Genomic DNA, 26,677 nt, shown 5'->3' on the forward strand with positions numbered 1-26,677 from the left:
GGGTCTATAATCACATAGGTGACAAGCTTGGGGACGTGGGGGTGGGGGCAGGGGGCGTGCTGTGAGGGGTTGGCTAACAGGTTAGCTGAAGTGGGCAGACCAATCCCTGGGTTTGAACCAGGGCTGTATGAAGGTAGGAGGTCAACAGCGCCAGCATTGCTGTGCCCTGCTGCTGGGAAGTCCCCTCAGGGTGGCCTGGAACCTCCAACTGTGAGCCAGAACAAGCCCTTGCTCCCTTAAGCTGCTTCCAGAGGGACATTTCATCACAGCAACAGGCAAAGGCTGCCGAGGAGACTCTTGTTCTCTTAAGTTGTTTTTGTGGGTGGTGTTGGTGTTTTGTTGCCTTAGCTTGTTTTTGTGGGTGGTGGTTGGTTGGTTTTGGCATTGGGTCTCTTTTTTGTTGGTTAGTTGGTTGGTTGGGTTGGTTGTTGGTTGTTGGTTTTTAGTCAGGGGAATCCTTCTGTGTAACCCCCACTGGCCTAGAACTTCACAGGTATCTTTAGACTGCCCTCAAAACGCACTACCCTCCTGTCCCATCAGCCTGGCTCTGCCTGTGGAGTGCTAGGATGAAAGGCAAACAGCATGGTGCTCAACCTTTAATACTTGTTTGAGTCCTGCAGGGCATCTTACCAGACAGGCCCACCTCTCTCTCAGTGCTGTACCCCGTCTAAGGTTAGTTCAAAGGACAGAGTATAAGAAACATGCCTCATCACGACAGCTTCTGGAGCTGGGAGGAAGTAAAATCAGCAAGATTTTAACATGAATGTGCCCTCGCTCTGAGTTGGCTTGTGGGAAAGAATGCTGATTCGCAGCATAAGTGTCTGTCGCCATGGGGACACAGGCTGGTATTTCACCTGTCTGATATTTATTGGGCAAGTATAGTTCTCTGTGTTTTTATGGGCTTCACATGAGTCTAGTGGTCAGAGGGAGCTTAAGAAGTTGGTGGCAGTATAAATAAAAACCCACTTTAAAGATGTGCACACTGAGGCCCAGAATACCCATGGGCCCAGACAGGCCTTTAGAATAGAGTTGGACCATAAGCTAAGGTTTCTCTGATTTCTCTTTTTCATTTCTGATCTTGAGTGCCAGCAAAGTCTGCTCAGCTCAGCCTGTCGAATCAGTAAGTTTGTTCTGATGGTTTCTCTGGGGAATTCGGAGTTCCACTGCAGACTTGGTGTCTCTGTGAGAGGTGGCGCATTGGTTGCTTTGACTTTTCCCCGCCTCCTGAACATAAATTAAGTCCACATTAGCCATATTTGTGTAACCACGCAACAAGCAGATCTGTGAAGGCTCATGGTTGGATCTATTCCTGTAAAGTGACCCTCTGTCATTACACTTAATGTCCTAACGGCCCCGATAGCTGGCTTGCTCCGGGCTGGTGTGTCAAGGCTGTGCTAGGCCTGTTGTGGGAGACTTTGAGTGATTCCTTGGAGATCTGTATCACAAGAATTCAGTTCTCAGTGGACAGCTAGCACTATTCTGCTCTGTCAGTGGACAGCCTGCAGGGCTCAGTTCTTCTGTTTTGTTTGACATCTCCCTGGAGTTAGCACCCCCCCAACTTGATGCTGCACAGCCCTGTACCTCTCAAAACTGCCTACTTTATGCTTAAAATTCTCTAAAGTCTTATTTGTACATTGACTCTGAACGTAATCTAGTACCGCCTGCATGTATGATGCAGGCCTGTCCAAGCGACTGGTGATACAATGGCAACAGAATATTTTCTAGAAGGTACTTGTAAAAAATCCAGATTTAATGTAATGCCGGTATACCTGGTTTCACAGTTAAGAAACCACAATATTTTATCCTCCAAAATCATTTTTCCTTTAGATTTATTTTATTATCATAAATGTCCAGCAACTTCTTAACCCTACACATACACTCAGAGTTTCCAAAGCAGAATGTGTGTGTGTGTGTATCTGTGTGTGTCTATATGTGTGTGTGTGTGTGTGTGTGTGTGTGTGTGTGTGTGTGTGTACATCTTATGGGATGATCCTGATTGATCACTTTTCAAAACCAGGAGAAAATAAACCTTCAACTTTTAAAGGCAGAAGGAAGCGTTTCAGAGACAGCATCCTTCTTGTTTCTGTCTTTAACTCTCAAGAGTTTGAACAAAGTTCCTGAGTTGCAATTCTACGTAGTTACGGAAGCTTTTCTGAGGGGAATCCGTGTTGCTGCGGGATTCCCAGTTACTGAAATGTTCGCCTCCTCTAGAAGCAGGCGTGTCAGCAACAGAAAGCTGGAAATGGAGCCTGGTTCTCATGCCCTCTCTGGTTACACTCACTGAATTTTCCACAGATAACAGGAGCGAACTCTGTGTGTGTGTGTGTGTGTGTGTGTGTGATGTGTGCGTGCTGCATGCTCGCATGCTCGCACTTGGGTTCAGGGTCCCCCGATTCTTGGTAAATGTTGTTTTGGTCCTGTTGTATGATATGACAGTTCCTCTTCCTGTTAAAAGAAGTCACTGGGTGTATTTACTGTATAAAGACCTTTTTACCCGTGGAAATAATTTTTATTGTTCTGAGTCACTCTGGTGTGTGGAAATGTAACATGAGTTCCCGGACAAGGATGAGGTGATGTGTTTATTTTACTTTATCCCCTCTCCAATGTTTTCGAATGCATGAATGTCAGCATTGTCAAAGCATTTCCATTAGTTTAGAAGCAACGTCTGTAGTGATGTCTTTTCAGAGACAGTCTGCCCGTGTATCGAGCATCTTGGCAGAAACGCCTGTTCTGCTCTCTTGTTTTTTTTCGTAGCCCTGTTCATCTCTTCTTATAGATGCTTACTATTTTAAAGATTGTACAGATCTTAGAAAATATGAAAGCTGCTTTTGTGGAGCTGCTGGAAAGATATGAATTAAGTTGTAAGCTTCCGAGGGCACACTTTTAATCCCGGTACTCCGAGGGTCATAAGTTCAAAGCCAGCCTGGGTTACCTAGTGACATGCTGTCTCAAAATAAAATAATTTTAAAAGTTAAAAATAAAGTAAGCCTCTGTAGTAATATTTTCTAATTCAGCCCAGAGTATCCCCATGAGGGACAAGCCCAGACCCAAGGCCCTGATTTCATTTCCCACTGTTCTTCAGCTTGACGGCCAGTGAATTTGCCCCTAACCTCTAGGGAGCTAAGTTTGAAAACACACACGAATATAAATGTTAACAACAGGACAGCTGAGAAGCCTTGGGCAGATGGTATTATAGAAAATATTTTCAAAGAAGCCAATGACTCTTCCCCATCTTGACTGAAATAATGAGTTGTCATCACTGTTCCATTGATACTCCCAGGTCATTATTTTGACCATCTCACTTGGGCTTAAAATTATTTCTTGCACTTTGTTGCAAGGACAAGAGAACTGGGTGATAGGTCTCCTCCCTTCTTGGCCTCTCAGTGTTCTAACTGTCCAGCCTCCAACAGAGCCCTAACTAGTTAACCTTCTGAGGCAAGAAAAGACTACAATATTGAGCCAACCTTCCATGAGAACAGCGGTTCTCAACCTGTGGTCATGACCCTTTTTTGGGGGAGGAGGGGATCAACTAACTCTTTCTCAGGGATCACATATCAGATATCCTGTATAGCAGATATTTACATTATGATGAATAACAGTAGCAAAATTACAGTTCTGAAATAGCAACAAAAATAATTTTATGGTTGTGGATCACCACATGAGGAACTTAATTAAAGTTCATAAGTCATAGCATTAGGAAGGCTGAGAACCACTGTTCTAGAAGAAAGACTAGACAAATTTTGTTCTATTTTTTTGAAACAGGGTATAATTCTATAGACCAGGCTGGCCTTGAACTCACAGCAGTGCAGCCCCCACAACCACCACCACGTAGCCTCCTAGGTGCTGGGATTACAAGCAGGAGCCACCATAAAACAAATCTTTTGCTGTTGTTTCTGTTTTTGTTTTTCCAGACAGGGTTTCTCTGTGTAGCCCTGGCTGTCCTGGACTCACTGTGTAGACCAGGCTGGCCTCAAACTCACAGTGATCTGCCTGCCTCTGCCTCCTGAGTGCTGGGATTAAGGGTGTGTGCCACCACACCCGGCTCACACCCAACTGTTTAAACAAGTGCTTTCTAGCAAATAATTTCTCCTCTTAGAAACGATCATAACTGATCCTGCTATCTATTGTATATCTCAACTACGTGCACCCCTGTATCCACAAGAGCATTGTGTGCTTGTGGGGAGCACGGGGGGGGGGGTGTGGGGGTAGGCCTTGGGCCTATCTACATCCAGGGACATGATTCAGCCCTGAGAAGTTGTACAGAGCTGGTCTTTCACACTGGGAAGTGGTCGGCATTAACACAAATTGTTTTATTCTCAACAGGTTGACATGATGAAAGAGGCTTTGGAAAAACTTCAGCTCAACATTGTGGAGATGAAAGATGAAAATGCAACCCTGGATGGCGGGGATGTCTTGTTCACAGGTATGCACACACAGGTCTTCTCCTCTACTAACTGACTCATGCTGGCTTGTTTCCTTAACATGTTTCTTTAGTCGTCAGATTGATACATGCCAAGCACAGGGATCTGAAGAATTTCAGAAAATCCCAGTGAGGAAGAAAGAGTGGCCTTCCATTTGGACATAGTCACTGTAACATTTCGATACATTTCACGTTGACATATGTTACCTTGCAGTGCAGCTCTTTTCTACCAGAGTGCTCATGTGCATGATTTGTTACTCTTTACAGGGATGTTACTGATATGTAACATGTTTTCCTATAGCTGGGTTTATATGTTGCATAATATTTCCCTTGTATGCTGGGTTGCAGCTAAAAGGTTCTTAATTCAGAAGGAGCATTATTTACAAATAATTTCTTTCCAGATGGCAAGATGAAGTCAAATAAATTTCTATGCAAATTGATTTGGCTTTTTGCTAGCATAACTCATTGAAATACAAATGTTAATATTATTGTTGGTCCAACCAGAATCCTTATATGGTGACTACTACAGACACAATAATTATAGCATTTGACCTTTCCACTTCTTCATGCTGATGGATTATTCCCATGAAGTCTCCATTCCTGGACTCATTCTAGTTATAATGAAAAGCATGCTAGTTACTTGAACTTTAATTTCTGAGATTTTTGTCTGCCCCTAAATGTCAAGGAATTTCACCAGTGTAGTCCAAATACAGACGCTGCTCCTGGAGAACCAGAGAAAGTAGCCCCGTATGGCCCACTAAGAGCGCCGAACTTTTTGGGAGGAAGTCTGAGAGTCTAACTGACACATCCCACACATATAGCCGAAGTATGGCCACCTTTGTTATTTATGAAATGCCTTGCTTTAGTAACATTAAGATTTAACGAATGTCCCTGGAGAAGGAGGACTGGGAGGAGGAGGAGGCAGCTTTAATCTGTGACATTTTAGTGTCTTCTGGCTTGGCGTCCTACACCTGTGGCTGGAGCTATTATGTTGCCCATCCCAAGGGGTGATGTTCAAACTATGGCTTTTGTGAATAGCATCCAGCGATGTTGTGTGTTGTGCAGCCCAGCGGGGCTGTCTGACACAGGGTACGGCCCTGCCTCTATAGAGTTTGGGGTGCATGTACATTGAGCCCTTAGAACGTAGAACGAGGGATGTCAAGGGAACTGACCATGCATTTGTAGCTCTGCTTGTGCCTCAGCCAACTCAGCCATTCTCTGAATCTCCCCAATAGGATCCTCTCAGAACAGGCTTGGTGCCTCCCGTGGATGCTACTTTCACTCTTTTTGACAGACTAGTGTAGCAGCCTGTTTCCTTTTAGAACATGGGCTTCTGTAGAAAACTAGATGCAAATCGTTTCCTTACAATGCAGCACTTACACAGTGACATGGTTTATGGGGACCAGGTTCAAATGTCCTTCAAAACACTGCAGACACAAGGCAGTGTGTTTACAGTGAGTTAATGATCTGAGCAGTTCATGGACTCTTAACACCTGGCGCTCCCCTCAGTGTGGCCACACCATACACCAGGCATCTCTCTTCCTTTGGTCAGCGTTTTTTCCACAGCACGCCAAGCCTGCTGGCTTTGCCTCACTGCACACATAGTCTTACCTCCCATCCTGTCTGAGCCTTTCTTTGCTCACTCAGTAAGTTCATATCTTAAGGCTTACTTTGTTCAAAACTGAGATAAGGGACTCTGGGGATGACTTGGTGAGCGAAGTACCTGCCACTCAAGGGTGAGAGTCTGAGCTATAGTCCCCAGAACCCACATAAAGCCAGCAACAGAGGCACACACTGTAGTCCCAGGTCGTCTGCAGTGAGGCGGGGGCTTTGCTAGGCGGCCTCCCACACCTGTGACCACCACACCTGTGACCAAGAGACAGACCCTGCCTTATTCAAGGTGGATAGATAGTTCAAGGACCATCACCTAAGGTTGTCCTCTGACCCTTACACTTGCGCCCCTGTTATCTCTCCCATCTCTCCCTCCATCTCTTGGATAAAACGTAAAATTAGGGCCAGGTGTGATGGCGCACGCCTTTACTCCCAGCACTCGGAAGGCAGAGGCAGGCGGATCACTATGAGTTCAAGGCCAGCCTGGTCTACAAAGTGACTCTAGGACAGCCAAGGCTACACAGAGAAACCCTGTCTCAAAAAACCAAACCAAAACAAAACAAAACCAAAGCAAAACAAAAACATAAAATTTGCTGTCTTCCCCATTTTTAAGTGTGAAATCCATGAACCATAAGTTAGATTCCCAATATATGCAAGCTCGTCGCTCAGTTTTTAGGTGAGACAGAGCTGCGTGTGTTCTGTGTGCTCCCTGCCGCCTGCTCTCCATGATGCAAAATTGTATTAATAATTTATCAGGAAATGGACAGAAGGAGAGCTACTTTCCAGTTCCACTTCCTGCTGGGAAATCTGTCAGTCACACAAGCAGCTACTGGCAAAAACAAAACAAAACAACAACAAAAGTTGTTTCCATCTCTTTTCCCTCAGATAGATAACATCAATTTACCCTCTTATTTATTTATTTTGTGAAATATAGACTTCATATAATTGAGTTGTAAATGTTTTCATGCTGTTTAAAAACTAGTAATAAAATAATCACAGCCACCCCTGGCTTTTAAAGCGGAACCCTGCCAGGACCAGAGAGAGACCCCATGCGGCCCCTTGTCCCAGTCTCTTCCCACTCCCAGGCCCAGGAAACCATTCTCTTTACTGCTATGTGGATCACTTGCTGATCTTTCTTTGAAGTTTGCCTCAGCATATGTATTTCTAAATTATATGGTATTTAATGTCACTCTTCTCATAGGTTTCTATTGCTGTAGTATCCACTCTATGACTTCGTGCGTGACTTTTGTACCTTTGACCTACGTTGGTAGATGTAACCGTAGCAGTTGTCTATGCTGAGCAGTGTTGTGTGGAATATACCACCGAATGTGTATTCATTTTGCTGATGGTGTGTACTGTGAATGCTTCTTGAATTTTGTCTTTTATCGCCTCCAGCACTGTTATGCCTGTTCCTGTGTGTGTCTTCAGGGCTCATGTGGAAGAGATACTCTAAGGCTAACACTTGAATGCTGGGTTATAGGACAAACTCTTTTCCTTCTTCAGTATGATGAGTACATGATTTTCCTTCTTCATTTCAACTTTCTGATACTTGATTAGTCTTGCTTGTCAGGGATAAAAATCAACCTATCGTTATTCACTTTTTATATAGTGTGGGATTTAGTTTGCTAATATATTTGTTTCCATGGCCTATACTTTTTCTCTCTTGTCTTTCTCATCTGGTTTTGATAAAACTGTTTTGTTACCTTCTATTAATAACAGAAAATTTTACCCAATTGTTAATTAATAATTAATTGCAAATTAATAAATAAAAATCAGTAAATAGTATCCTTTTATTTTATTAATTTAATCTGTGGATGCATTAACTATTATTAATAAATCACTAATGATGGTTGATAGCACATCAAGGGGTGCTTGATATTTTTCTATTCTTTAGAATCAGTACAATTTATATTGCGTGTTCCTTCAGCTTAGTACAGCAAATGCACAAACAGCTCCTGGCACTTTCTTAGTGCGGAGATTTTAGCCTGACTCAGTAACTCTAAGGATTATACACCTACTTAGGCTTTCCTGGGCCCACACTGGTGAGTCTCATTTTCTAGCCTTACCTCGTTTACGTCAGTTTTCAAGATGTTGGTTATAAAGGTCATTCTGGTGTCTCTTCAGACTTCGTAGCAGCTGTAGCTAGACTCCCTTCTCATTTACACGCTGTGCCTGCCTGCCCTCCTCAGTGCCCTCCCTACCCAGAAGTTTGTCAATTTTATTAATATTTTAAAGGACCAAATACTGGCTTTTATGAACTCCTTTTTTTAAAAAAAAGTATTTCCTTTATCTTTCTTTGTTTCCTTCTTTTAAATCTCTTTATACTCTATCCTATTTTCCTCTAATAAATTGGCATTTTATCTCATCTCTTTTGAAATGTATACTTCTCTAATGTATAAATTTCCCTCCAAATACTTTAAATCTTTTTTTCTTCCTTCCTTCCTTCCTTCCTTTCTTCCTTCCTTCCTTCCTTTCTCTCTTTATTGTTTGTGACAAGGTCTTATACAGCCCAGGCTAGCTCCACATTCACTATATAATTGACGACGAGCTTGACCTCCCAACCCCTCTGCCTCCACCTCCCCAGTACTAGGGTTACCGACTTGCTCCTCCACAGCTGTGGGAATTTCTGTTTGGTGTGAGTGTTCCTGATACCATTTAGTTCTCAATGTTTCCTGGATTTCTGTTATGATTTAGATTTAGTCATTGACTTATTAGTGGGTAATAGTGGATTTATTTTTAATGTGGCCATTTTTGTAAGTTTGGAGACTACCAGCTCTACTGTAGCTGTAGGGGGAATGCATTTACCATATATTTCCTTTATTAATTATTTTTCAAGTAGATCAATTTCTTCTTCTTCTTAGAATTCTAAATGTAAATGCAGATCCCTAGTAAGACAGTGGGTCTGCACCCAAGCATCATTGGTGACTCAAGCCACTGTGTGGAAGCTTAGTGGGAAAACACAGTGCAGGAACTAGGCTGGTGTCAGTGAACCCACATGACCATTCTAGTCCCACCATACTGAAATATTTGTGACCATTCGTCTTGTGCCTGTGTGAAGCAATGGACATATGGACCCCTCTGGAAAAAGAAAAAGCTTAATTAGCCGTCTCTGGGAACTATCAATTCAATGCAAATACAAAGAGCACAGGGACAATGTAAATAAATGCTAAGGAAGCCATTAGCCAAATCTGGAACATAGGATTGTTGACTTGATGAAAGGAAAATTGATTTTTTTTTCTTACATTTTGTGGTTTTTTTTTTTTCTCTTTAATTTTTCATACAATATATTTCGGTCATATCATTTCCTACCCCCAAGTCCTCCCCAAATCATATAATTATTAACTATCCCATGTGTGTGGGCATATGCCTGCGTGCCACATGCATACCTGGTGCCTGTGGAGACCAGGAAAGGACACTGGCTTCCCTGGAGCCACACTATTGATATTTCATGACTGTAGCACCCTTGTCATATCCAGAAAGTGCTCCCGACAGACATCCCACTCCTCTGGCTCTTAAAGTCTTTCTGCCCCATCTTCTGAGACGTTCCTGGAGACAGTATGCATTGTAGGGTTGTGCTGTGTATTCACAGCCATTTTAAGGGTACAGTAAAGAGGCAGAGAGGCCCCTCATGTATCTGGGCAGTGACCACCATGCATCGCCAGGCATCTTTTCATCTTCCCAAGCTGAAATGCCATCCCCACTCAACAACACTACCCATTTACCCCTTCTGCCAGCTCCTAGGAACTGCCACACTAATTTCCATCTCTGAGTCAGAAAGGCTTATTTAAGGGCAGTCATTTGAGATTCAGTTTTTGGAATGGGAACAGGAGTCTCTTTTGTGAAACTCTCCAGATGGAGACGAGAACCCTATGACACTTTAGGATCATTATTTATGGGTAAAGAAACAGTCTACACTCCCCAGAGCCACCGACTCACTGTGTTCTATCCCATCTATTATAGGCAGAGAATTTTTTGTGGGCCTTTCCAAAAGGACAAATCAACGAGGTGCTGAAATCTTGGCTGATACTTTTAAGGTAGGTGAAGGATCATTTAGGCCTGGCTCGGAGTAATTGCTTAATAAATATTCATAGCCCCATTGAATCAATATGTCGTGAGTAATTGTGTTTATATTTCAGGAGCTTTACAAAATTATTCTTGGTATTTGTACATTTACTAGACATTTTAAAGACTATTAAATTCAAATTTCCCGATAATTGGGATCTACTGAGCTCTCTCGGGAACAAGAAAGTTAGTGTATCCACCTTCGGGCTTTTCCAAGTGCATAATCATACAAAACACCAGCACATGTATGTCCCTGACAAAAATCACTTTAGAAAATAAAGTCTGGAGACCCAGATATGTCTAATAAAAATGTGATTTTCAGATTAGATTCTGGGCTCTTCTCTACTGAGTGTTTACTGTGTACTGGAAACTGGATGAAGTATTCCATATGCCTTCCTTTACTGCTCATGGGAAGAATGATTTACAAGGCTGCTTAGTAACGCGTAAATGTACATGCATGTGTGTGTGCGTGCATGTGCATGCGCGCGTGCTTACCGAGGGCTCTCTGTTCCCTGTGAGGATGAGGATGTGAAGCTCTGGCAGACGCGCTATCTACAAGGGATTCAAACAACCCTCCCGGAGTAGCCTGCCCTGCAAGCCAAGGAGCCAGCCGAACCAGTGACATAGTCAACTCCGGAAGCAAACCGTCTTGGTTCCGCTGGCAGTACCAGTACCTATGAGTCACACTCCCCACTTCACCCGCTTCCCTGATAGGGCTGGCAGCCTTCAGAAGAGCAGCCACGGTTCAGGCAGTTTTTAATCGGTCTTGAGAATTGCTCCGCAGTAGCAACCAACGTGTCTTTCTTTCTGTTTGTCTCCATAGGACTACGCGGTCTCCACAGTACCCGTGGCTGACTCTTTGCATTTAAAGAGTTTCTGCAGCATGGCTGGGCCCAACCTGATTGCAATAGGGTCCAGCGAACCTGCACAGAAGGCCCTCAAGGTAAAACAAAACTGTGCCCCTAGGTGCGGCAGGCTGCGCCTGGCCACAGGCTGGACACCGGGGAGGGGTGGTACATACAAATTGGACTGGCACCTGAGACACCTGTGACGGGCACCGTGTGCTTTGATCTCATTCAGAGCCAAGAGCTCGAAAGTATGGCAAGAGCTCTTGGGTGGTAAACCATTCTCCATCATCGTTGGACTTCCTTACATGCCTTCTGAAAGCTGAACACCAAATCCGTTATTTCTACACCCTGGGAAAAAAGAGCAGGCACTAGCCGGGACCTTTGCATCTCTCTCTCTCTCTCTCTCTCTCTCTCTCTCTCTCTCTCTCTCTCTCTCTCTCTCTCTCTCTCTCTCTCTCTCCCCCTCCCTCCCTCCCCCTCCCTCCCTCTAAGTGGGGGAGTTGGCACATTAAGGGCTTGTTACCATGTCTTATCCTTGTGTTGTGCCTATATTTCATGATGATCATTTAGAAAGCTGTGGTTCTGAAGAACCTGGAAAGCTTGCCTTCTCCACTCTTAGTTAGAATGATAAGTTTTAGCACAGGAAATGCCCTCATGTTTTAGGTGAAGCTGCGAGAGCCCAGGAATACTAGGACTTTCCCGGGTCACAGAGCTGGATCTAGAGTTGAAGTGACCGAAGGCAGCGCCGTCTGTTGTTGCTGCGTTTTCACTTTGATAATAACACTCTTCTCTAGGCTGTAGCTTCACCCATGGGAGATAGTGCACAGGCTGAGGAAGGGTAGAGACCAGGCCTTACTCACCCTTGAGTTCCTTCCTGTCTGGCCCTGTGGGGGGCCTGAACATGTTCCGGGTGAGGGGTAGGGTGGCATTGTCTGCTTTGGGCTGATAAATTAGATGGAGATCCTTGCTGAGGTTACGAGGCTGGCACTGAATAGTCTGGAGCGGCAACCCCTTTCTTTCTCTGAGGTGACCCTCCCTGACGGCAGGCATGACTTATCTAGGAATTAAAAAGTAGAGTCCTCTTAAGCAGAGAGCACAAGGGCACCTGTGCACCCGGTACACACCATGCACTGTGCGCCCGGTACATACCATGTACTGTGTCCCCGGTGCACACCACGTACTGTGCCCCTGGTACACACCACGCACTGTGCACCCGGTACACACCACATACTGTGTCCCCGGTACACACCATGTACTGTGCCCCTGGTACACACCACGTACTGTGCACCTGTGCATTGCCTTTCTCGTACAAGTCTTTCCTCTTCCTCTGCTAACCCAGGGGCAGCTTAAGTGGGAAACAATAGTTGCCTTGAGCAGATTCCTCTGTGGAACTTGCAAGCTCCTTCAGCCTTTCTGTTTCCCGTTTTTTTTTCCCCCTAACTGTATCTTTGACAGCATTCAAATCTTAGGGCTTTTAACAGTTGTTGCTGAGTTATCTCCCGAGTTTGGTTTGTATTAGAATGTCTTTCTCTGATTTCCTTTGAGTATGCCTTTTGTTTCACTTCATCTGGAAAACTGTGTCAGCTCTCTGTGTACAGGAAAGATAATGTCTTTGAAAGAAAGCATTTGATGAATGGTGCCATCCAGGGGACCGGGGAGGATGGTATTTCTCCGTGGGGAGTAACTGTGGTATCTGTCCATGACAGCCGAGTTCATCCGCACGTGTTTGGAATTGATTATAAGGGAAAGGGAACGTAAGTTGGCTTGTGCCCTGCCTTTGTGTGAGTGAGCACAAAGAACCCCTTCCAGATAAAGCAGAAAAAGGTAGTCCTTTGTGCCATTTGGGGTACTGGGCCCTAAGTCCAACAGCATGATGGCCACTGCCTCACCAGGGGGGTGACTCTGAGAAATTAGCACGCAGAGTAAGAGATAAGGTGAGAAGGGTTAGTGATATGAAAAAGGCTCTAAAATAGCTACTCAGCGGCCAGCGGAGAGCAGAGCGCTCCCTCTTAGCTAATCAGAGAAAGCTGTGGGAGAAATAGGGCTAGAATGGGGCCAGAAACCACGAGTAGCACGTGTCAAGGCAGGACTCAGGGAGACGGTGCTGCAGGTGGTGACGTAGCATAAGCTGGAACTGAACAAAGTGTGTTCGTGAGATGCGAGCAGCTCGCCACACTAGTGAACATGTTTTCTTGCCAGCCTCTGGCTGGAGCAGGTGAGCTCTAAAGACGTGCCGATTCAGAAATGTGGAAGAGAAGGTTGTCACGGCGGGGAGTCTGGGTACCCATACATTTCTGAGCGGAGCGATCATTTCTTCGGAGAACAGACCAACACTCCTCTTTCCAAAACTGCTAATCATTTCCATTTTCTAATTGGAAGACAAAGACCTCACAGCCAACAAAAAGAGAAAAGGAGGAACACTGATAAGCTAGCAGAAACAGACAACCGAAAATCAGGTTCACATGCCAGTTTCCATTGTATGTCTTGGTGTATGTCCCATTTTCCTTCATCCTTCCCTTCCTATTGACAAGATCTGTAAGACGGCACCTCTTAGAACAGTCTGTGGAGGCTTCCTAGTCCTTCCTGCAGAGCTGGCCTGAGGATTAAAAAGGATGTCTGTTCTCACCTGAAACCCTCTTGTGTCTGAAGCTATAAATAGCCCCCGTTAGCTCCAAGGGCATTCTGTGGAGATCATGTCTTCCAACAGCAAATGTACTGCCTAAACCATGGGCCTGCGGAGTTGGTGAATGTCCACCTGTCTTGTTGCTAACATCAAAATGTGCCCTCTTACTTTGTAGTGGGCACATGACAAACTCAGCTGGTGGATGATGGGCTTTCCCTCAGGGGGATGGTCTCAGGTCAGAAACAGGTGGTCGGAGACATTCACATTGCAGGTGACCCGAGATGCTTATCTATTTGAGAACAGTTCGGTTCCTGTATAAAGTTGCCAATAAAACCAATAACGGGATAAACCTGCTACTGACATGAAGATGTGCATTCTGAGGCTCATGCAGGAGGGCAGATAGGGTCGTCCATATCATTTACAAGAGCAGAAGCATCATTGACGTTATATCCCCATAGAAAATACTGAGATTGGGTGAAATAAATAATTTGAGTAGAATCCTATGTCTCAAGAATCTAATCTCTTGGGTCTTGAATCTTCTTTCTTGGATCTCTCGCTGTGTTTAACATCCTACAGGTGCTGTGGCAAAGACCTGAGATACATCAACTTAAAAGCACTCAAGTCTCATGGTTTTAGCTGCTTCAGTCTGTGGTCACTTGACCTGTGGCAAGCCAACGCCATGGAAGGGAGAAAATGGTGCAACATAGCTACTCACCTTATGACAGTGGAGAAGCAGGGGCCGAGCACCCCAAATCTCCCCACAAAGGCACTTAGAATGAGCTGCCTTACTCACACTAGGCCCCGCATCCTAAAAGTCCCACTGCTTCCCAGTAGTGCTACAGGCAGGTGGGAAACACCCAGAATCAAAACATAGCTCCTGCCCTGCTCAACAGCCACTCTTTTTCTATTAGGAAACCTTTCTAATTCTTTTTTTTTTTTTTTTTTTTAACCAAACATGTATTCTGCTGAGCTCCTTGGTCTCCTCTTTCTCCAATCATTCCCTACTATTTGTTTGTTTGCTGGATGCCTTGGTTTTGCCAGTACCCAGAAGTTGACTGGTTTTAAGGACTGTATGGGTTTGCTTCCAAACACTGTTTTTCCTCACCAACCTTGTTGTCTCTGTTACTGTCTTTTGAATAAGCCACAGCCACTTGGGCATTTCTTTAAAGGGCAAATTATCCAGAGGCGAATTCTACCTTCCTGTGCCACACACTGAAATCTGCCCTTATCCAGCACTCCTCACTAATACCTGTGTCTTCCAAATCTGAACTCTTTTCACATGTTCTCTTAAAGCTGAGACCCCGCCGGTGGGGGGGGGGGGGCGAGGAGGGGTAGGTAATGTTACTATATCTGATGCACTTTGCTGTGGCTTCCAGTCCTGTCTTGGTTGATGAAGTGGCTTCTTCAGCATACGGTCATCTTACATCTCTAGGCTGTAGTGAGACTGAGATCCCGGTTTGAGCGAACCTCTTCTCTCTACAGTTCAACTTGGGTAAGATGAAGCCAGTTGGTAACTTCTCAACCTTTGACCTCTGTAGGAGAAGATGACAGTGCTGGAAAGGGGCCTCGTCCAAACAGGAGGAGTTCAGTACTGGCCCTGGAGGCCTTCTTCATGAGGTTTAATCTGTACCCATCCTTGCCTTCTGTTTTGTTGTTGGATCAAGCAGGGTCTGTGATGGCCGTTTCTTTAATAGCCTATGGGAATTCATTGAGGCTACTGACTTAAACTCTGAGCTTCTCCTCCAACAAAAGCCCTGAATACAAAAGCCCTGAATACAAGAAGCAGGTACCCACGCAGCACCCCATGTGGACTGAAGCTCATGCGCATAGAAGCTGGGGAACTTTTAGGCTGTATCCAGGAACCCAAAATCCACAGACACTTGTTTGTTGTGAAGGCCCTGTTTTCTAGTGCTGGGTGTTAGAAATGCCTCAATGGCATCAGTGTTATCATATGTCACCCTAGCTGTGGTACTTAAGCCTTGGGGGGTCCACTTGGACTGTTTGGGTCCTGTGAGGCATTAGACACCAATTGTGTAAATCCACTGCGCACTGCCTATCCCTTCACGTTGTTCTAATCCTCTCAAAATCACCTGGGTCTGCCCACAATGACACTGACATCTTTCCAAGGAAGCTCATAAATTTGGGGGCGATGATGAAAATCCCTCAGTATAGCTCTCAAGATCATCAAAGAAACTGGCCAGATCCTGCTTAATCTGTTTGAGGGCATGTATGGAGAAATGTCATTGAGCAGGAACATGTCCATATTCTTCCCCCCCCCCTTTTTTTTTTAGTAATTTATTCTTGTTACATCTCAATGGTTACCCCATCCCTTGTATCCTCCCATTCCTCCCTCCCTCCCATTTTCCCCTTACTCCCCTCCCCATGACTGTGCCTGAGGGGGATTACCTCCTCCTTTATATGCTCATAGGGTATCAAGTCTCTTCTTGGTAGCCTGCTGTCCTTCCTCTGAGTGTCACCAGATCTACCCATCCAGGGGACGTAGTCAAATATGAGGCACCAGAGTATGTGTGAAAGTCATACCCCACTCTCCACTCAACTGTGGAGAATGTCCTGTCCATTGGCTAGATCTGGGTAGGGGTTTGAAGTTTATGGCCTGTATTGTCCTTGGCTGGTGCCACAGTTTGAGCCCAAATCTGCCTATCATAATGTTCTTCTTGTAGGTTTCTAGGACCCTCGGGATCCTTATACTTTGCTATTCTCCCATGCTTCTCTCATCTAGAGTCCCATATTCTATAATGCACCCAAACAAAGGAAACTACAAATAGTATTCATAGTAAAGGACTGTGGATATGGGGGTGGGGCGCACTGGACTACATTTCCAGTAGGTGGTGATGTTGCTAAAGGCTTTATTTCTCCCAGCTTATCAGGAGGAAGGAGTATCTCTCAGGTGAGAGTCTTATTTATGCCAGGCAGTGGTGGCACAGGCCTTTAATCCCAGCACTCGGGAGGCAGAAGCAGGTGGACCTCTGAGTTCGAGGCCAGCCTGATCTATAGAGTGTGTTCCAGGACAGCCAAGGCTGCACAGAGAAACCCTGCCTCCAAAACAAAGCAAAAAGAAGTCGAAGTGTTCAATCTTATTCATGAGAACTATTATGCTTTTATCCAATTTACATAATTAGAATAAATCTAGGTCTTCTGTGAGGAAGAGGCTTGACAGGACCAGGAAGGGACTGAGAAAGAGCAATGGGTGATGAAAATAACCAAAATGCATTATTATCTTCATGAAAGTCAAACAGCAGTACGTTTTTAGATAGTATAGAAGTTAATTCCACATTTAACCTGTCTCCTTTCTCTCTGATTATATTGTGACCATGTGTTTTTGTCTATGTTTTGTTTTTTATAAAAGAAAAAAAGTCAAGCCTCTGTCTTTTTTTAAGATTTGGGGACCAGGTTTGTTCCAATTATGAATGAGACATGAAAGAGGCAAACTGAAAGGAGCTAAGGAGCCCAGCAGCTCATCTGGAGGAGAAAGAATACAGGAAGTTCGTTACAGGGAGTCTGGAGGCGCTCCTTTCACTTGAGACTTGTTAAAACACCAGTGAAGACTTGAGGCACACACACCCTATGGGGGGTAGGGAGGGCGCTAGGAATCAGGTATAGCACACACCCTATGTGGGGGGCACTAGGTATCAGGTATAGGACACACCCTATATGGGGGGCACTAGGAATCAGGTATAGGACATACCCTATGTGGGGGGCACGAGGAATCAGGTATAGCACATACCGTATGTGGGGGGGGGCACTAGGAATCAGCTATAGCACACACCCTATGTTGGGAGGGAGCGCTGGGAATCAGGTATAGTACACCTCACCCAATCCCAGAAGTGCCTTGGCTGATAAAGAGAGATGCCATGGACCCTCTTGCAAATGTGTCTGTATACCCTGGTACGTGTATGCATGGCCTTCCCAGATACAGCAGGAACTAACTTCCTGCATGGTGAACTGAGAGTGAGAGAGTGAGCTGAGGATCCAGCTGAGGGCAAGGGAACAAGAGAAAGAACCAGAAATCCTGGCCACAATGTATTAGAGCCTATAGGCCATGGAAGAATTGCTATGAACCAGTTGGTATACCATACAAAATAAAATCCTCAAAAACAAAGGGGCCTACATCTTGAGGTTTGGTATTATGTCATCAATATAATATAGAAAAATGGTGACTTTAACTACATGACAATGGTGATACCCTGTCACTGGAAAAAAATGGGCATTTCAGAAGTTAGTAACAAACTTTATTAAATTGGGCCTAGGAAGGAAAGCGTATTGGAGTCCCTAAAATAACTATGTGATTTGTAAGAAAAGTGATACATTTATAGAGAAGTCTTGGAGACAGAGGATAACCAGAGTAGTAGCAATTTCAAGCCCGAACCAAACCAGAGAAAAATGTTAGATAATTCAAGGAAGAGAATGTGAGCAAAGCAGCATTCTACAAATGGGTCTCATGCCGGCAACAACAATTTAAAAAAACTAAACCATGGACTTGAGGCAGAGACTGCACAGGCACTGCTACCCAGAGGAAGGTCAGCACAGGGTCCTGAGAACAAACGGAGCAAAGTCGTGAGATCAGAGGAGCCGTATAGTCCCCAAACAGGAAAGCAGAGAGACCCCACAGCCTAGCACAGATGTGCAAATACGAAGTTGTAAACATGAAAGAGCAGGGAGCCCCATGGTCTCAACACAACTAAAGAGACTCCATGACATGCTACCATGAAGATGAGAAAAGCCTGACCATACCAGGCTGGGAACACCAAAATGGGTCATCCTCCTGGTCCTTGCAGTACTCATGAAAGAATTCAAACAAGACGAAGAGAGTGCAGTGTAGAAACTAGGCAGAGTAGAGGCTACAAACAGTGGTGCAGGCGGGCAGTAGTCAGGGAAGCCATTGCCCTGATCAACATTTCAGACTGCATTATTTTATAAAATGTCTCTAGAACTATCAGTCACCTTTTCCTGGAGGGCTGTTCTGTTTAGACTTATTTTGATCGATGCAGAAGAGAAATTGTATGTCTTTCTTCTTCATTAGAAGGTGTCTGTCTGGTGGGCAGTTGTCCTATAAACTACTGCGGGAGGGGCCAGATCAGCATGGTTAGCCATTCATGACCTTCCAGAAAGTTCTGGATGTCATGGTTCCCTCCAGAGCCAGAGAGGGCACAGAGCCAATTCTTCTGGCGATGACTAAAGTCCTACTTTCCTAATCCTTTGTTTAAGTAGTTACCAACAGTGGCACACTTTGTAGTATGCACTTTGTATATTTAAATGAAACCATCCATCTAGAAAGACCTTAGCAACTCTGCTTTTTTTAAAAAAAAACAAAAAACAAAAAACCAAACACTTTTTACTGTGGAATATTAAACTGGGAAAGGAAGGATGAAGGGCATATTACTGAACCTATACTGATGAGGCCCAAGGCACTAGAAGTTAGGTTGAGCCCAGAGACACTATTGTTTAATCAAGCGCCATCTATAGAGCAGCCTGCCCTTTCTCTGGTTTCTCTCTTGTGGTTCCAGCATTCTTTTCAGACTCTTGGCCAGCTTCCACCTTCAGCCTGGCCCAGGGAATAGTGTAGGACTAACTAGCTGGCAGTCGGGCATACCCCCTATTCTACCTTCTAGAAGAATACCTGCTTTCTCTCTGTGCAGAGAACTCCCTGCATTGTAGTTGGAACTCTTGACCCCACATGTAATAAGAGCAAATTAAGCCATCTCCAAAGAACACACACCCTGCTCCTCTACTTATGAATTCACAGGCCAGACAGCAACAGTGGCCACATTGCAGAGTGGGTAGGAGCCATGATCCAGAGGGCCCGATTTAATGGGAAACTTTAGATTTAAAGTTGAAGAAATGTAACTTGAGTTAAGACAAAAGCCAGGTCTCTTGTCATCCCCAAGAAGCTAGGCTCTGCCACCTATCCTGATAGGCCACTTAAAGAGATGAGTAATGATAATAAATAGATTTAGTCAACATGGCCACACTGGGAAGAAAGCAAATAAAGGGAGCTAGTAGCCCCATGTCCATGGATGGGGTACTCATGTGAGTGCTAGGCTTACACAGAGGAGGAATGGAGTCAGGGAACAAGACGCATATAGAAGTCAGCTGCCTTGATAGAAGTGTGTTTAGCACTGTTGATCCAAGTGTGGGCTTGCTGAGTGTTGTCTGAACTCCAACTCAGAAAGATGGCTCAAGCAAGTCCTCCCTGCTTCCAGGGACAAGGTGGCCCTTGGGAAATGGTTACTGCCATTGTAGGGTGTGGCCTATGTAGCTTCATGGTCTGTAGTGTGAGGTTTTTCTCCCCTTGCAAAACCAGGTGGCTGCAAGGCTAAGACTATGCAATCTCTGCGCCCTCAGCCTTAAGAAGGATGCTGACCTTCTGGGGTAGGCAAGGAGCTCACAGTGGAGAGGACAGACACAAAAAGACACCAGGGGTGTTAAGCCTTTGTCTTGTACTTAGTTAGAGGTTGGCTATGTCCCCACAGGCTCTGTTTGGACACTCAGTTGTTTGCTTATGCAGCTAGTGTTGGTGGTTGTGGAACCATCGGGAGCTAAAGCCTGGCTGAAGAATTAGGCTGTGGTGAGGCAGGAGCTGGAGAGCTATAGCCTGGCTCTGCTCCCAACTTACGTGCTACCTCCTGATTACCAAGACATGAGGGGCCATAGCCACTGTCCCACCACCATGAACTTCAGCATGGCTTCCCCTCAACCCTGGACCAGAATAAATCCTTCTGCTAAATGAGTTGCTTTTTATCAAGCATTTGATCACAGCTGCCGGAAAAGTAACTGGCAAAGTCATCTTGTGGGCCCAAGTGGGAGAGAAGTCAGTACTTTTAGCAAAAGCCATTTCTAAGTGTGTGTTATAAAAACACATCTGCCGTTGGAAGTGAGCTGTGATTAAATTGCAGAACTACCTAGGTACACCTTCTACAGCCTTACTTCATCTACCACGTGGGCCCCACTAGCTTGTTGTTTTTTTTTTTAATAAAGGAAGACATAAAAATTAATTTTGTGCCATCTCTTACCCTGTTCTTCTTTTAGTTCCATCTAAAATCAATCACTTTCCTCTCCACAAGCCTGGAGTAATTACATGCTATCTGTCACCGGAGGATAGTTTTTAATATCTGCCCTCAGGAGAGATGTGCAATAATTCTAACTTAATCTCCTTCCATAGCATTCAGTCCTCCAGTCAGCTAGCTGGGAGAAGCAGAAAGAAAAAGGACAAAGGGAAGAGAAGGAAGGGAATTTTAGAAAGAGAGTGGAAGGGAAGAGAATCCGTCGCACTGGGGAAGTCTGGGAGCAAGCCGTAGGCATGGCAGCTGGAGCAGGAAGCCAAGGCAAGCATGAAACAGAGAGTGAAAACTAGAAGGTGACTGAGGCTTTTAGCTCTCAAAGCAGGCCCCAGTGGCAAGCTCCCTCCAGCCAAACCTCCCCAAGCTGCAGCACCAGCTGGAGACCAAGGATTCACATGTTTGAGCCTATGGCCATCATTCTTATTGAGACAACTGCATGGCTCTTTGATAAGATTCCGGAAACTAGGAATGAGGAAGTTGCTGACCCAACCTAGAAAGAAAGGTTGGCCTGTTGAAGGGCTCCGCCATCTGCTGGCCAGGCAACACGAGGAATAGTCTCGGCTTCCTTACTCTGAGCTAGAGAGCAGTTGTTTACTTCTTCGAACACCCAAATGTTTCCTTCCTTTTTATTGATAATTCTGTTCTTAGCAAGGTGTGGAAATACATCCTTGAATCTCAAGTTCCAGGTCAGCCTCACTACATACTGAGACCTGTCTCCAAAACCACAAAAATGAAATTTTCTGTCCTTTTGTATGATAATGAATTAATATTATTTTAAGAGTAGGAAGAACTATGAGAACTCCATCCCATTTTCATATTTTTGTCATGTGGATGAGCTGGAGTAGAATTCCAATAGGCTTGGAATTGTACATTAGTGCTCTGGGAGTGTTTCAATGCAAGCGCCCTTTAGGCTTCCGATCTACTTCCTGAAATGACTGAGTGCAGACGTAAGTAAGATTCCTAGGATGAAGGCACGGGCATGGCACACAGCTTGTTTTTCTCTGAATCACTAACTGTACAGTACAGATCGCTCAGACTCTGTTTCCTCTTGTTTTGGCTGAGCGTCACCATAGATTTTTATGTCCAAAAGTGTCTGTGGCATTTTATAGGTAGGTGGCCATATTAAAAAGAAAATGAAGACGGAAAAAAAAAACAAAAAACCCTAGGTGTGTTCGAGTCTTACACGTTTGTCTGGATTTCCCTTTGATGACACTGCAACAATAGCAAAGCCAACGGGACAAGTGAAAATGCACTAGTATTAACAGAATGGCTAAAATGGAGAAATAAAGACACTGTCTTTACGCTTGTCCCACAGAATTACAGAGGGCAGCCACCAGCCTTTTCACTTAGGACCTCTGTCGCAAAAGGCATACTGACCATCCGATTACAGTGTAACTCAGACTTGTTATCGGGACATCCACTCCAGGGGTAATCGTCAGATTCACAAAACACTAGTTAGTGTCTTTTAGTCGGCCACACCTGTATTAAGAAAAGAAAACACTAAGCAAACTGCTTCCAGACTTATACCAACTGTGTGTGCTTCTTGGCAACGGCTGCCTTATCTGACAGGGTTCCCAGTGCTGTGTGCCAGCAAGGCCGGGCTGGCCAAAATAAAACGCCTTGGCACGATAAGACGATAAATAATTTGAGGCTGTGAGGCCTGAACAGCCAAGGCAGGAAGAAGAAAACAATTGGCCAAGTGGGAGAAAGGGGAGCATGGTGCGCACATTTTTTTTTTTTTCCTTCTGGGCTTTCAAGAAAATGTCAGGAGAAAGGGGGAAGAAATTATGTTCCAAGTCCTGTTCAGCATGTCCATTGTACACTGGGACATCAAAAGTGCTGTGCTGACTCCATGGGATACTGTAGGGGGAATTAGGGCATAGTTCAGAGGTCAGGCACATGCCCTCACATGGGGCTTTGCGGTCCAAATCTCAGAAAAGAAAAAGGCAGAAATTAACCTCAAAATAGCAGTTCCTAGTGAGAGATGTAGCTTACAATCACCTGAGAGCCTTTCTGAGAACACATTGCTTTGGCCAGGATCAGAAAATTCTGGGGATTTAAGTCTAGGAGAAATCGCAGCAGCCTCCATGGGAGACCAAGTTAGGAACTTTTGGTTGAAGGATATGAGCAACTTCCTAGGCATCTGTCTTAGAATCCCAAATAAAGTGGCAACGAGTTAGGTAACATGGGTACAAAAATAGAGAAAGTAGCAAGCTAAAGCCATGAGAATCTGGAAATCCTAACCTTAATTGCTGCCTAAAGTCCAAAATGACATGAACTTGAAATATAATACTTAACTGGGTAATCATTTAGATTCCAGCTTTTAATCCATTTGACATGCTGAAATTCCTTCTTAAAATATCCTATTTTACCAAAACTCATAAATGTTATCATTTTCTGAGAACAGGAAGCTTACCCATGAGTCACATTTCTGTATTTCTGCACCCCTCCCCAGTCTCTCTGTCTCTGTCTCTGTCTCTTTCTCACTTTCTCTCTCTCTCACATACACACATATGCACACACACACACACACACACACACACACACACACCACCTAACAGAGCAGGGCCTGAGCTTGATGAATGATGTTTTTTTTCAAAAAAAAAGTAAAAGAAAGCTGAAGTTTCAAGCCGTTCTAATGGAAGGGAAGAATTTAAAAAAGGATCCTATGTTGATTTCACTAAAATGGCATGATTGCCACAGAGTCAAACAGGCCATGAGGGTAAAGAGTCTAAAGCCATAGACTGTCATCCTAGCTGTGCCTCTAGCTCTCCCCATATGACCCCATGTCCTGTACTCGGTCTATTCTTGGAGGAAAAAAAAAAAAGTTGAATCAGCCTCGCTAAGAAAGGAGAGCATCATTCTTTCCTGCTGGGCACTCCACGATGGCCAGGCAAGGTAATGGGCATGCATTGAGTGTAAGGGTGTGCACCTGCCTGAGCATGCGTTAAGTGTGCAAGTGTGCAACTATTTGAGCATGTATTAAGTGTGAGGGTATGCAACTACCGTGTAATCATAAAGCAACCAATAAGGATGATTTCAATTAGAAAGCCCACTGTCTCTCCTAATGTGGTTTTATCCTTCTTGACCACAGGAATTGGGTTTTTTCCTACCTACAATCTGTGGAGAGCTACAAAGTGTTTGTGTGTGTGTGTGTGTGTGTGTGTGTGTGTGTGTGTGTGTGTGTGTGTGTCTGCGTGTGTCTTTGTGTCTGTCTGTGTCTGTGTCTGTCTGGTTTCTTGAGACAGGATCTTAGCCTTCACCGCAGGCTGGCCATTCTTCCCACTGGATCTTCTGAGCTCTGGGGTTGTGGGCATGCACCACCAGCCCAAAGGATTTTTTTAGAAGGGTAAAATCAGAGTGTGGCCTTTCAAAAAGATACTGTGCTCTAATGATTCAACGGAAATAACAATTACTAGTCATAAAACTAGTTAGGTGCTCTCTTTCCGGGATAAATAAGAAGGGAGCATAAGAATGGAGCACTCATTCCTTCCCATGAAGAGGGAAAGGCCAGGTAGAGGACTCACTGAGCCTGTGGCTGAGGGCCTCAGTAGGGGAAAATAGTGCTGAGCAAAATGACCTGAAGAAACCTCCCGAACGGGGTGGCCTCAGCGGGCTTGGGGAAGACTTCAGACCTCCCTCGTGCCTCTGGACTGGCCCCCCATCTCCTCCGAAGGAACAAACCATGAAGTATCACTGGGCAAAGTACGTTGCTGCATTTCACTGACCTAGATTCATGTTTTGGAACCTGAGTGATACTCAGCCATGCCCAGAGGACAGCTGCCCTGGAGGACAGCCAGGATCTAAGCCTGTACGACACTAGCAGGGCTGGCTTCCACTTCACTTTCCATTGGCAGCAACTGAGGTCAGCGTTTGTCCAACTGTGGAGTTGCTGGCCTTCACTCTTTTCTGTCTTTTTAAAAGTTTGTGTTTACCCACTGTCAGCACTCATCAAAAACAAACAAACAAAAACTCATTTTGCATATCTTCTATCTCTACCAGCCTCCAGTTTGTTTTCTTGGCCTAATTGAATCGGCAAAAGATTTTAAAAAATAAAAGGATGATGCCCGTATGGGGAGCTAAACTCGTACATCGCAGCTTGGCCCCTGTAACCTCCATGTTCAGTGATCCTCCAGCCGTGCCAACAGCAGCACGGCTGGTGTCAAAGGGATTAGGAAGTGTGTCCGTTGAGATGGAAGGAGGGTGGTTGAGTTTTGGGTTGCTGATCCTCTGAGGAAGTCACATGTGTTAAATGCTTTGGTGTTGATGGGTGCTGTGTTACTTGGCGGAACATCAGTAAAGCTTGTGGTGAAATCCTGACGCTAAATTGGAGGTGATGTTTAGACTGGACTCTTCTCCAGTCCCCGAGGAGAACTTCCTTCCTCTGTGGCCAACACTCCTGCAAAACACCCCTCCGCCATTCCCCGCTCTTAGTCATCACTTACTATTTCTCTTATTTTCATCTTTCAAGATGTCACGTTATCCCAGTGACGACCTTTAAGGATCTTCCTGAGCCTTGTTTCTCTGTTATGGACCCTGGGTGGTTGTGCTGTATCGGATTCCTGTATTTCTCGCAGCATCGTCTCAAAATACAAAAGACAGCTTTGAACCAGGCAGTGGTGTGCTCACCTTTAATCTCAGCACTCAGAAGGCAGAGACAGGTGGATCTATGTGAGTTCAAGGCTAGCCTGGTTTCCTGAGTGAGTCCAGGACAGGTAGGGCTACATAGAGAAACACCGTCTTGAAAAAAAAAAGAAAGAAAAGAAAGGGGGCAGGGAAATAACTTTGGAGATAGGTCTCAGTAGCCATAACCCTTTAACTTTTCATGCAGTAAGACCAAGTTCCAAGCTGTGACCACATACATACCCAGAGGTGACTAACTGTTATAGAAATCAAAATAAAAGAAATCAGAACTAAATGAAGGTACTGAAGGAATTATAATTTCTTTATGTTTTCCAGGCGTTTGATTCATTTTTACCCATACCCTGGCGAGTGGTAAGAGCTCAGTGTAGGTCAGCTATTAGTAGTTTATTGTCCAGAGGAATACTAATAACACTATTTTAGCTATGAAGACGACACTCTGTGAGTGGTTCTCATGAGCACAAGAGTTATAGAGAGGCACATTCCGGAGTTCACTATGAGAAATGGTGATTTGGCAGGACCTACATGGAGCTCTGAGACAGGCTGATCCGTAGACCCTGATCTTAGGGTCACTGGCTGTGTCTGGATTTCACTAAACACCAGCTCCTGCTCGAACATTTGAGGGCAAGAGGAGAAGAGCATTTCTACTGTAAACTACTACATCTTCGGGCAGAAAACGCCACCTAAAGCCATTGGAGGGATGTCATACTGAGTACAATTACTCCAGAGCAGTGGTTCTCAACCTTCCTGATGTTGGGACCCTGGAATACAGCTAGCTCCTCATGTTGTCGTGACCCCAACTATAAAATTATTACGTTGCTATTTCATAACTGGAATGCCATTTCTGTTATGAATTGCAACATAAATATCTGATATTCGGGATATCTGACAGGTGGCTCTGGAGAAATGTCTCTTTGAGCGTTTCTAGAAGGAATCCTAGCATTCACACACACACACACACACACACTTACTGCTCTAGCCAGCAGAGGGACCCGAGAGAATGGAGCCAACAAGTGAGACCGACTGAAGTCTCATGTAATAGCCAACTTTATTCGGAGCTTCAGACAATTTATACTCTGAGGGTTGCAATGAGTTCCCTGAGCAAAGCATATAGTCGTAAGGACAGGCTGCACATGGTGGACAAGCAAGGCCACATTTTCCCACAGAGTCACATAAACATATAACAATATCCAGTTGAATCAATAATCTGAGGTAAACTCACTCCTGTCCACCACACCTGGGAGAGGCATGACAGTATAAGCCAAGAACGACTCTGTGTTTTCAAAGAAACTGAGGCCACAAGACTCTTGCCTTGTTTTCTTGGATTTTTCTCACAATCGCTTAGAACTCTCCTCACAGGACTCCCCTGACTAAAGACACAGCAAGTCCTTTC

The 26,677-nt window shown here is 44.8% G+C and overlaps 1 protein-coding gene across 1 annotated transcript in view; it reads left to right on the forward strand.

Annotated features, from left to right (window-relative positions):
• Ddah1 (dimethylarginine dimethylaminohydrolase 1) overlaps positions 1-26,677 on the forward strand; it is a 131,261-nt gene that overhangs the window by 91,481 nt on the left and 13,103 nt on the right. Inside the window, exons 2-4 of the mRNA XM_051165860.1 lie at positions 4,324-4,423; positions 9,992-10,065; positions 10,917-11,036. Of these exons, the coding sequence (XP_051021817.1) occupies positions 4,324-4,423; positions 9,992-10,065; positions 10,917-11,036 (294 nt within the window). The remainder of the gene's footprint in view (positions 1-4,323; positions 4,424-9,991; positions 10,066-10,916; positions 11,037-26,677) is intronic.

The sequence above is a fragment of the Acomys russatus genome, chromosome 23 (genome assembly GCF_903995435.1).
Source record: "Acomys russatus chromosome 23, mAcoRus1.1, whole genome shotgun sequence".
Lineage (NCBI taxonomy): Eukaryota > Metazoa > Chordata > Mammalia > Rodentia > Muridae > Acomys > Acomys russatus.